General features: G+C 43.5%; 1 protein-coding gene across 1 annotated transcript in view; it reads right to left on the bottom strand.

Moving 5' to 3' along the window:
• LOC126278042 (NACHT domain- and WD repeat-containing protein 1) overlaps positions 1-12,558 on the bottom strand; it is a 561,974-nt gene that overhangs the window by 206,910 nt on the left and 342,506 nt on the right. The window contains exon 5 of the mRNA XM_049977797.1: positions 192-431. Within this exon, the coding sequence (XP_049833754.1) occupies positions 192-431 (240 nt within the window). The remainder of the gene's footprint in view (positions 1-191; positions 432-12,558) is intronic.

Raw genomic sequence — 12,558 nt, 5'->3', positions numbered from 1 at the left:
ATGACGTTCTGGCTGGTCAGTGTACAACCATCTCATAGATGGAAGTGAAAACCCCCCCTGAAAGCCACACCAGGCTGGCCGACTCGCCGTCTCTCGTCCGTGTCCAGGAAATGGCGCATTGGCACGATCGGCTATGAAGGGGTCTTCTGTTTCCAGAAAATCTTGTAAGATGAGAACGAGCAGGCGAGTACCTTGCGAGTCGGCGGCGCAGACGTAGAGCGCGATCTTGCGGCAGCGCGGGGCGACCCTGGCGGCGGCGACGTGTCCCAGCAGCAGGTGTCGCGCGCCCTCGGGCAGGCGGCGCACCTCGGGCGGCAGCTGCAGCGCCGCCGACGACGGCGTCGCCGAGCAGGGCGCCGCCGAGGACGGCGGGCCGCGCTCAGAGTCCCGCGGGCTCTGCGCCGGCGGCGACGACAGCGACATCGAGTCCGCTGCAACAGCCAGCTCGCCGTCACTGCCGGCGCTCCTCTCCAGCAAAAAACAGGACCCACTACCACAGACGGCCCCTGTTATGCAGACTACACTCAAGACAACCATGTGTACCATACATACACAAGCACTTGCAGGCGCAACCAAGAGGAAAACAATTCTTCAAAACAAACAGAACTTGCTAGAGATTAATGTGAAACTTTTTCTGCAGAGGTCGCCTCACAGACACAGGGAAAGTTGGAGTATTCCGCCGACCTCCATCGGCTTTATAAGGCCAGCGCACCAGCAGGACAGCCAGTTCCTCGCCGCGCTAGGACCAGCTCCGACTGACCTCACTGACGCTCTTTATGAATGGTCGTCTACAAGTTATTTGTTTTTGTGTGTATATAGTGATTGTTCGAGAAGTGTAGTTCAGTTTCAATAAACGACATTATACTGAGTGTTCTACAATACTGAGTATTCTCCAACTACTTTCGATAAAATTTCCGTAACAGAGTATTACGCCACCCTGCCTTTCCCTTCCGAGGCATAAGTTTGTGTGGATCGTACTACTCTCTTCGAAAAAATTCGGTTTGCACACAGCTGGTTTGTATCATACTCAACAAAAAGAATGCAAAAAGTTGGTCTGAATAATTCGAACACTGCTGCAAGGGGAGAAACGTTTAGTGATTGGGGACAAAGTCCAACAAGGTCCATTTTTAGGTCCACACCTATTCCTTATAGATGGTGATTCTTACTAACGTTCACAAAACCTCCAAAGCTACAGGGTGTCAACTATTGAACTATATGAAACAAAATCGTCATAAAGTCTGAACGGTTTGCGTTAGGACGTTAAAACTGCACAGTTGGCCATGGGGCACGATAGGACTTAGTATGCGCTGTATGGTTTGATTTAGGGACGATGCCCACTTTCATTTGGATGGGTTCGTCAATAAGCAAAATTGGTGCATCTGGGGGACCTGGAATCCGCGTTTTGCTATAGAGAAGTCTCATCACCCTCAACGGGTGACTGTGTTGCGTGCAATGTCCATGTTGTGTCCAATGTCCAGTCACGGAATAATCGGTGCAATATGGTTCAAATGGCTCTAAGCACTATGGGACTTAACATCTGAGGTCATCAGTCACCTAGACTTAGAACTACCTGAACCTAACTACCCTAAGGACATCACACACACCCACGCCTGAGGCAGGATGCGAACCTGCGACCATAGTAGGTGCGCGGTTCTGGACTGAAACGCCTAGAACGGCTCGGTCACAGCGGCCAGCGGTGCGATATTCCTTGATGGCACGGTGACTACCGAACGGTATCTAAAGGTTTCGGAAAATGATTACATTCTTATTATCCAAAGTGACCCTCATTTCGACAAGATGCCGGCCGGAGTGGCCGAGCGGTTCCAGGCGCCTCAGTCCGGAACAACGCTGCTGCTACTGTCACAGGTTCGAATCCCGCCTAGGGCATGGATGTCTGTGATGTCCTTAGGTTACTTAGCTTTACGTGGTTCTAAGTTCTAGTGAACTGATGACCTCAGCAGTTAAGTCCCATAGTGCTCAGAGCCATTTCGACAAGATGTGGCAAGACGAAGCTCCACCCCATAGAAGCAGGAAAGTGTTTAATGCCCTGGAGGAGCACTTTCGGAACTCCATTTTGACTCTGTGGTACCCACAGGCCACTGGCATGGGCTCGGATTGGCCATCAAGTTCTCCGGATCTGAACACAAGCGACTCGTTTTCGTGGGGGCTATATTAAATGCAAGGTGTATAGCAGTAACCGCAAAACGAATGCCGAACTGAAAACAGCCATTTAAGAGGTCACTGACAGCATCGGTGTTCCGACACTTCATCGGGTCACGCAGAATTTCGGCATTCGTCTACGCCACCTCATCGGCAATGATGGCAGACATTTCGAACATGTCAGAATCTAAATCCGAATATCTGTAGTGACGTTTACAAGTTGAATAAAATGTGTGCACGCCGTAGTTTGTAACTAATTAGCTTTTTTCCATATAGTTCGATAATTGCTGGCCTGTACATAGACGACGCTGAAACAAATAATTTAATATAAGGTTATTTTACGCGTGTTGGATCTTGTGACCTCGGCGGCCGTTAATGATAGTTGTTGAGTGACGCAACCATCCACAAATACTTTAATTTTTTTAAATTTTAGTGTCATAACTGGCTTCGGGCTACTATGTCCATTTTCAGATGGCTAATACTTCTTTTACATAGATGTTTTGATCAACAGCATGTCGTTTGCTTCACAGTGCACAAGATTATTTCAATATTTAGCACCGCTCATCAGTTGTTTCATTAATAAAAGTAATCTTAACTGCTTGCATAAAAAAGCAAGGACTTTAGTGTATTGTTATTGATGAAACAACTGATAAAGTGGCGTTTAATACTCAAATATTCTTGTGCAATGTGGAGTAGGCGACACGCTGTTGATCAAAAATCTGTGTAACGAAAAATATTAAGCATCTGAAGATGGGCATGGTAGCCCAATACCGGTTATGGCACTAAAATAAAACACTTAAAACTATTATGCCTGGCTGTGTCAGTCACCAACTAATTTAATGTAAGACACATGGATCAGCAAATACCGGAAAAATTCCCAGAAATGGATGTCAGATGTTGAACATATGACCCCACCAGATGACGTAGGCCTACATCGCCGCACGTGCGGTGGCTGAACCTATCGGTCTGTCGCACCTGTTCATTCCGACCCAAGACAGGTATTCACGTCGGTGTGGCTCTGAGCCTACACGGCTGACTTTAGCGCATGGAGCTCAGGGTTCGAGTCTTGCGTCTGACAGGCAGTATTTTATTCATTGCGTCAGGCATTTATGTACTGACACTGAGGTAAGGTTTATTATTTTGTTAACTGCCCACGTTCTCTCCGTTGAATATTGCAAAATACAGTGAAAGAAAAACCTACAGTATTGAGTCACACGTAAAAGCTTCCTAATGCGGCTTTACCAGTAAATGACCTACGTTATCTTCAGTAGAGAATGTCTAACCGAAACGTGAAACGACAAATGAAGAAATACAAATTAAAAACAGATTTTCTTCGGTTACAGCGAGGACAATAATTTTGTAACTTCTTCCTTTGCGATGGATCACATTTACAGGAGGTATTCGAAATTTGCACCCTTTGCTGCAACGCGAGTATTACACCACTCAATCATCCATTCACTATCGAGCCCAACCGCTGCGCATGCGGCAAGGGATGTCATCTGGTGACGTCACATATTCAACATTTCTCATCTATTTTGGGGGTATTTCGCAACATTTGCGGCTCTGCGTGTCTTATATTAAATTATTTATCTCAGCGTCATGTACGTCGCTTTCGAGTGTTAATAAGAATGACCCTATATATGTGAATGACCTTCCGCTTAACATTCATCAAGCAGAATCGGTACTTTTCGCAGACGATTCTAGTGTTATAAATTCATAGTGAATCCCATTAGAGAAAAACTAACATAAGAGATTATTGATGATGTCTTTCAAAGAAATATTAAGCAGTGCTCTGAATATGGTCTCTCTCTAAATTTTGACAAAACCCACTGTATTAAATTCTGTACAATAAATAATCATATCAAAAATTGGTGTAGTATATGAACAAGTGTCAATAAGCAGGATATAACGCTCCCAATTTTTGCGTGTACAAACTGATGAAAACTTGAACTGGAAGAAGCATGTTACAGAAATTTTCGATTAGTTAGGTTCAAATACTTGTGGTCTTCGCATAATTGCTAGTCTTGAATTCAAACGAGTGAACCTAACATATCTTGCGTATTATCACTCAGTGTCTGATGGAATTATTTTCTTGAATAATTCATGATTTTGAAAGAAGCAGTTAGAATTAAGTGTGTTCGCCTGCAGTAGTCATGTAGGTACCTCTGGAAGAAGTTAGGCGCTTTAATTTCACGTCCACAGTTCGCATACTCGATAGTTAAATGCGTCATGAATACTCCATCACAGTTTAAGAAGAATAGTGATATCAATGGAAGAATGCTACACGAAAAAATGACCTTTATTACCCATTGTGAAAGCTGTTAGTTGCTGAGAAAGAGCGTAAGTTTTTTGATCGTTTGATAAAGTGTTTGATATGTAGGAAAACAAGTTTTAAGTCTAATCTAAAACTATTTCTCCTGTACAAATCTTTCTATTCCATGGATGATTTTTTTAAAAACTGGTCATCTGTAAAAATATGAAAAATCTTAGCTTTTAAATGTAGTCGGATGAGTAGGACTAATAATATCTTCATAAATGTTAACACTTATTACGTACACATTTCCTGTGACCTGAATTGTTCCATATCTGTTCGATAATAGAATCATTCGAATGATCTGTAGAACATGTAAAATATTAACTAGCTGTAGACTTGAGGTGAAGCGTCGCCTAGTGCGAGTATCCTAAACTTTGGCACCAGTTTGACGAGAACATCGGGCAGGAACGTCCATTTACTGTTAATTTGTTCACGATCTCACCTCCGGCCCTAACCGCACCCTCCACAACCAGAGGGTTAAATACCACATTCGGCCATCGGTGCACACGACATCTTGCATCAACTGAAAAGAAACTAAACACTGTACGTGCCTGAGCATTGCCCTGCAAAATGTGGTCAGGTCCTGCACTTCAGTCTCTATGCTGTTTATTTTTGGAACATCGATTCCCGGCGGGGTCAGGGATTTTCTCTGCCTCGTGATGGCTGGGTGTTGTGTGATGTCCTTAGGTTAGTTAGGTTTAAGTAGTTCTAAGTTCTAGGAGACTGATGACCATAGATGTTAAGTCCCATAGTGCTCAGAGCCATTTGAACCATTTTTGGAACACAACCTACGACCAGCTTAGAGACAAAAGTTATGACACTTTCTGCAGGACCTGACCATCATTTTGCAGGACAATGCTGAGGCACGTACAGTGCAAGCTGCTACTAATTTGTTTGACTGATGGGGCTGCTAAGTGCAACACCATCTACTGCACTCCCCTGACTTACGCCCTCGTAAGTTCAACTGGATTCCTAAACTAAAGGAAACACTTCAAGGCATTCGCTTCAGAAGTGCTATAAATTCGTCGGGCAATAAACCGCGCTAATTGACCTAGCAACACAACTGGCCCTGTTAAGAGTATCCTACGACCTCCACATCGCTGGCAACAGGTTATGCAAAATGCTGGCAACTACTTTGAAGGTCAGTAAAACATTGAAACACGTCTCTATTTTGTACGAGATGTAAACAAATAGTTGCCACCATTAAATTTCCAACCCTCGTTACTATTTCATAAGACTGTAATACTGATTACGCAAGTTACCAGTAATTAAGTGTTTTTTTTCAAGTACTAGCTTTAACTCGTGACACAATGTGGTGGAGGTGCAACAAATTTATGAACGCCATCTTCCTTACCTACATGCCTCTTTAAACACATAATTTGTGTTTCTTACCATGCATATATGAAAGTTAAATTTACATAAGTTTTCTTAAATATCTCATGAAAATGCCTTCTCCATGTAGGTAGTTTTCACAATCGACAAGGAATTGCTTCAATTTTCACTTCGCAATAGATCAACTAATTACAGTACAGCAGCAACTATGTAATAGATAGTACACTGCTGTGTGGTCTACACTGTATTATTATTATTATTATTATTATTGGAAGTGGTAGTAATAGTAGTAGTGGTATTAATGGAGTTGTTCAGGAACAACGCCTTGGCAACCTTGATTCTTCTAGTTTCCGCAAACGCAGAAGTAAGGAGTCCAGCATTAAAATGATTTACGAACACTATAAGTAAATATGGTGCACACTGTTTAATTTGGGTCATTTTTAATGAGGGCGCGAGAAGCAAGATTTAATGGGGAGGGGATTTGTGCAGAGGAAACATGTTTTGTAGCGCGTAATTACAATTTACGCGAATAGTCAACTTTCTTTCCTGAAAAAAGAGTTGTAGGTAGCAACCGCGATGCACTGCGAATTGCTTCGAAATTGTACACAAAAAAAAAGAATGTGAGAAAAAAGCAGCCCAAATCGTGTCAGGGAAGAGGGAGAACTCACTACTTTGTGGTTCAATAAAATACCTATAAATACTAAACACCATTTATCTTCCGTTATTGTAAAAATGAAAGTGTTCAACGAAAATCGTTCTCGTTCTTAGTGGTGGAGGCGGAAGGTGCGAGCGGGGTACTAGCTATTATCTGATTGCACTGAGGGGTAATTTTCTCAGATAGGTAGTAAACCACTGATCTAGTCTCTAGAACACCGCGCAGTTGTGCAATTCTTTTTAGCCAAGGGATTATTAGTCATAAAATATGTGATGTATATGACAGGAACTGTATTCTAAGGGAAACTGAGCACATTTGCATACAGGGCTTCAACAACTGATAATGAAGAATAACAAACAAGGAGCATCCTTATGGCGTTATGTAGTTTATCACACTGAAAAAGGTGAAAGCAATGATAACGTAAGATGGTCGAAAGGCGCTCTAAAATACGGCGTGCGCCCTTGGTTGTTCACATGGAACTGCATTCGACATGGTTCAAAAGAGGTCGAATTTTGACGAATTTTGTGCTCATTGTGAGCCTTGCTAGTTGACTATAGAGTACACATGGAACAGAATAGCTCTGCCCATGCACCACATCATCCATTATAGTAGAGATGGGTCTCTAGCCGTTCACTTCTTCACCATTCGACGACACTCTGGAGCTGATAATCCTCCGAGAGATATAGGTATAAATTGGTTTGTTGGGTATGCTCGTATGGAGATGGCAGAAATATTGTTTTGAAATCTTTCGTGACAACTGGTAGTCGCTTGCCCTATCTGACGGCACCACTTACACCCGGTACGGAAGTTGTGTACCCCACCTGTCTGCGTCGAGACTAAATCTCATGCTCAAGTGTGAGAACGATTCCTAAATGTTTGCGTAATACCTACACTACGTAATCAGAAGTATCTGGACACCCCTAACTTCGAACGCGGTCAGGTGATTGGGTGTCACGTGTGTCATACGTCGGTAAGCGAGATTTCCACAGTCCTAAACATCCCTAGGTCCACTGTTTCCGATGTGTTAGTGAAGTGGAAACGTGAAGGGACAAGTACAGCTCAAAAGCGTACAGGCCGACTTCGTCGGTTGACTGGCAGAGACCGCCGACAGTTGAAGAGGGTCGTAATGTGTAATAGGCAGACATGTATCCAGACCATCACACAGGAATTCCAAACTGCATCAGGATCCACTGCAAGTACCAGATGGGAGGTTAGAAAACTTGGCTTTCATGGTTGAGCGGTTGCTCATAAGGCACACACCACGCCGGTAAATGGCCTATACCTCAACAGGAAAGGTAAGGATAAACTGGATGGGCTAATAGCAAGAATTTAAGGGGCGAGGCGCTGCCATGAGTGGTAAATTGCCAGTGGTTAAAGGTGTTGGAGCAGCACCTTTTTTTTAGGATAGGTAGGATAGAGAGAAGTTAAGTTCTAAGAAATGTCAGGATTGAAACGATCTTTCAGTTTCTGGCACTTTGGACCAGCGAACATAGCTGTTGGTTAAAATTTTTCGTCAGTCAGCAGAAATTTTATTTCAGCCCAGTTTTATCTTTGTCAAAGTGAAATGCGAAGTATCTTTAGAATATGAAATTATTTGAGGGCTAAGAAAGAAAATTAATTAACTACTTATCTGCATTGATGCATTAGTGTCATTCAACCCATTTGACATTATCAGCCTCCCACTGATATAGATATGTTAAGTGTTGCAGGATTTAGGTGAGCTTCTCACTTTTGTAGTGTAGAAATGGAGGATGGAGGAGTTGCCACATTCATCAGGAATTTCCATCAATTTAATAACATAGACATTCGTAACTTTTGCCAAGACCAGCACATGGAAGCATGTGCACCCGTAGTAGAATTTTTTAATAAATGGTTCATAATAGTAGGTATATACCGAGTACCGCAGGTAATTTTAATATGTTCATAAATCATTTTGAAGTTGTATAGACCTATTTAACAATAAAAAGGAAAGATTCAGTGATTGCTGATGATTCTGATGTAGATTTTATTGAAAATCCTTCCAATAAGAACTTATTGTAGTCATTAACATTGTCATTCAACTTAATTCATACTGTTAACTTTTCAACTAGAATAGCTAAGGGCTCAAAGACAGCCATTGATTATATCTTTATGGAAATATCCGGTTAACAACATTGTGTTATAAAACCCATAATAAGTAGCCTCTCAGACCACGACGTACTATTCCCTCTGCTGTTAATGCTCATCAAGATACAAAATATACTAAATCTGAATTCAAGAGGTTAGTCAGTAAGCCAAAAGTTGATTGTTTTAAGAAACCCCTCAAAGACATGAACTGGAATGATGTGTACAATGCTCATAGACCGAATGAGAAATACAACACTTAATGATGTCCTTACAATTATTTTAAAACTGTTTTCCCCTAAAGTAACCCTGATTAGACCAATCTCTATCAAGAGGCCATGGATTAATCAAGGAACAGGTATCTACACTCCTGGAAATTGAAATAAGAACACCGTGAATTCATTGTCCCAGGAAGGGGAAACTTTATTGACACATTCCTGGGGTCAGATACATCACATGATAACACTGACAGAACCACAGGCACATAGACACAGGCAACAGAGCATGCACAATGTCGGCACTAGTACAGTGTATATCCACCTTTCGCAGCAATGCAGGCTGCTATTCTCCCATGGAGACGATCGTAGAGATGCTGGATGTAGTCCTGTGGAACGGCTTGCCATGCCATTTCCACCTGGCGCCTCAGTTGGACCAGCGTTCGTGCTGGACGTGCAGACCGCGTGAGACGACGCTTCATCCAGTCCCAAACATGCTCAATGGGGGACAGATCCGGAGATCTTGCTGGCCAGGGTAGTTGACTTACACCTTCTAGAGCACGTTGGGTGGCACGGGATACATGCGGACGTGCATTGTCCTGTTGGAACAGCAAGTTCCCTTGCCGGTCTAGGAATGGTAGAACGATGGGTTCGATGACGGTTTGGATGTACCGTGCACTATTCAGTGTCCCCTCGACGATCACCAGAGGTGTACGGCCAGTGTAGGAGATCGCTCCCCACACCATGATGCCGGGTGTTGGCCCTGTGTGCCTCGGTCGTAGGCAGTCCTGATTGTGGCGCTCACCTGCACGGCGCCAAACACGCATACGACAATCATTGGCACCAAGGCAGAAGCGACTCTCATCGCTGAAGACGACATGTCTCCATTCGTCCTTCCATTCTCGCCTGTCGCGACACCACTGGAGGCGGGCTGCACGATGTTGGGGCGTGAGCGGAAGACGGCCTAACGGTGTGCGGGACCGTAGCCCAGCTTCATGGAGACGGTTGCCAATGGTCCTCGCCGATACCCCAGGAGCAACAGTGTCCGTAATTTGCTGGGAAGTGGCGGTGCGGTCGCCTACGGCACTGCGTAGGATCCTACGGTCTTGGCGTGCATCCGTGCGTCGCTGTGGTCCGGTCCCAGGTCGACGGGCACGTGCACCTTCCGCCGACCACTGGCGACAACATCGATGTACTGTGGAGACCTCACGCCCCACGTGTTGAGCAATTCGGCGTTACGTCCACCCGGCCTCCCGCATGCCCACTATACGCCCTCGCTCAAAGTCCGTCAACTGCACATACGGTTCACGTCCACGCTGTCGCGGGATGCTATCAGTGTTAAAGACTGCGATGGAGCTCCGTATGCCACGGCAAACTGGCTGACACTGACGGCGGCGGTGCACAAATGCTGCGCAGCTAGCGCCATTCGACGGCCAACACCGCGGTTCCTGGTGTGTCCGCTGTGCCGTGCGTGTGATCATTGCTTGTACAGCCCTCTCGCAGTGTCCCGAGCAAGTATGGTGGGTCTGACACACCGGTGTCAATGTGTTCTTTTTTCCATTTCCAGGAGTGTAGTAATCTAAAAGAAAACTGTATCTATTAGTCAGAAACATCTCTGATGTAAATGCTATAGGTCATTACAAAACATACCGCAGAATATTGAAGATAGTAATACAGACATCAAAACAAATGCTTTGCAAGAAAGGATAGTCACATCAGATAGCAAAACAAAAACAATATGGGATAAAATGAAGGAAGAGACTAATAGAACCAGAGATGAAGAGGAGCACATAGGATTAACAGAATATGATATACAGGTAACAGATGTGTGCTATATTGTGGAAGTTTTCATAAGTTTCCGAAAAGATGAGATTTTTAGGTTCAGTAGATACGGAAGTTCTAAGGAATGAAGAGAAAAGTTTGAAGTTCTCTGACGCTATAGATACAGCAATAAGGAATAGCGCAGTAGGCAACACAGTTTAAGAGGAATGGACGTCTCTAAAAAGGGCCATCACAGAAGTTGGGAAGGAAGACATAGGTACAAAGAAGGTAGCTGCGAAGAAACCATGGGTAACAGAAGAAATACTTCAGTTGATTGATGAAAGGAGGAAGTACAAACATGTTCAGGGAAAATCAGGAATACAGAAATACAAGTCGCTGAGGAATGAAATAAATAGGAAGTGCAGGGAAGCTAAGACGAAATGGCTGCAGGAAAAATGTGAAGACATCGAAGAAGATATGATTGTCGGAAGGACAGACTCAGCATACAGGAAAGTCAGAACAACCTTTGGTGACATTAAAAGCAACAGTGGTAACATTAAGAGTGCAACGGGAATTCCACTGTTAAATGCAGAGGAGAGAGCAGGCAGGTGGAAAGAATACATTGAAAGCCTCTATGAGGGTGAAGATTTGTCTGATGTGATAGAAGAAGAAACAGGAGTCGATTTAGAAAAGATAGGGGATCCAGTATTAGAATCGGAATTTAAAAGAGCTTTGGAGCACTTACGGTCCAATAAGGCAGAAGGGATAGATAACATTCCATCAGAATTTCTAAAATCATTAGGGGAAATGGCAACAAAACGACTATTCACGTTGGTGTGTAGAATATACGAGTCTGGCGACATACCATCTGACTTTCTGAAAAGCATCATCCACGCAATTCCGAAGACGGCAAGAGCTGACAAGTGTGAGAATTATCGCACAATAAGCTTAACAGCTCATGCATCGAAGCTGCTTACAAGAATAATATACAGAAGAATGGAAAAGAAAATTGAGATTGCGCTAGGTGACGATCAGTTTGGCTTTAGGAAAAGTAAAGGCACGAGAGAGGCAATTCTGGCGTTACGGCTAATAATGGAAGCAAGGCTAAAGAAAAATCAAGACACGTTCATAGGATTGGTCGACCTGGAAAAAGGTGTTCGACAATATAAAATGGTGCAAGCTGTTCAAAATTCTGAAAAAAGTCGGGGTAAACTATAGGGAGAAACGGGTCATATATAATATGTACAACAACCAAGAGGGAATAATAAGAGTGGACGATCAAGAACGAAGTGCTCGTATTAAGAAGGGAGTAAGACAAGGCTGTAGCCTTTCGCCCCTACTCTTCAATCTGTACATCGAGGAAGCAATGATGGATATAAAAGAAAGGTTCAGAAGTGGAATTAAAATACAAGGTGAAAGGATATCAATGATACGATTCGCTGATGACATTGCTATCCTGAGTGAAAGTGAAGAAGAATTAAATAATCTGCTGAACGGAATGAACAGTCTAATGAGTACACAGTATGGTTTGAGAGTAAATCGGAGAAAGACGAAGGTAATGAGAAGTAGCAGAAATGAGAACAGCGAGAAACTTAACATCAGGATTGATGGTCACGAACTCAATGAAGTTAAGGAATTCTGCTACCTAGGCAGTAAAATAACCAATGACGGACTGAGTAAGTAGGACATCAAAAGCAGACTCGCTATGGCAAAAAAGGCTTTTCTGGCCAAGAGAAGTCTGCTAATATCAAATACCGGCCTTAATTTGAGGAAAAAATTTCTGAGGATGTACGTCTGGAGTACAGAATTGTATGGTAGTGAAACATGGACTGTGGGAAACCTGGAACAGAAGAGAATCGAAGCATTTGAGATGTGGTGCTATAGACGAATGTTGAAAATTAGGTGGACTGATAAGGTAAGGAATGAGGAGGTTCTACGCAGAATCGGAGAGGAAAGGAATATGTGGAAAACACTGATAAGGAGAACGGACAGGATGATAGGACATGTGCTAAGACATG

The sequence above is a fragment of the Schistocerca gregaria genome, chromosome 6, assembly GCF_023897955.1.
Source record: "Schistocerca gregaria isolate iqSchGreg1 chromosome 6, iqSchGreg1.2, whole genome shotgun sequence".
NCBI lineage: Eukaryota > Metazoa > Arthropoda > Insecta > Orthoptera > Acrididae > Schistocerca > Schistocerca gregaria.
This window is presented reverse-complemented; position numbering and strand designations above follow the sequence as displayed.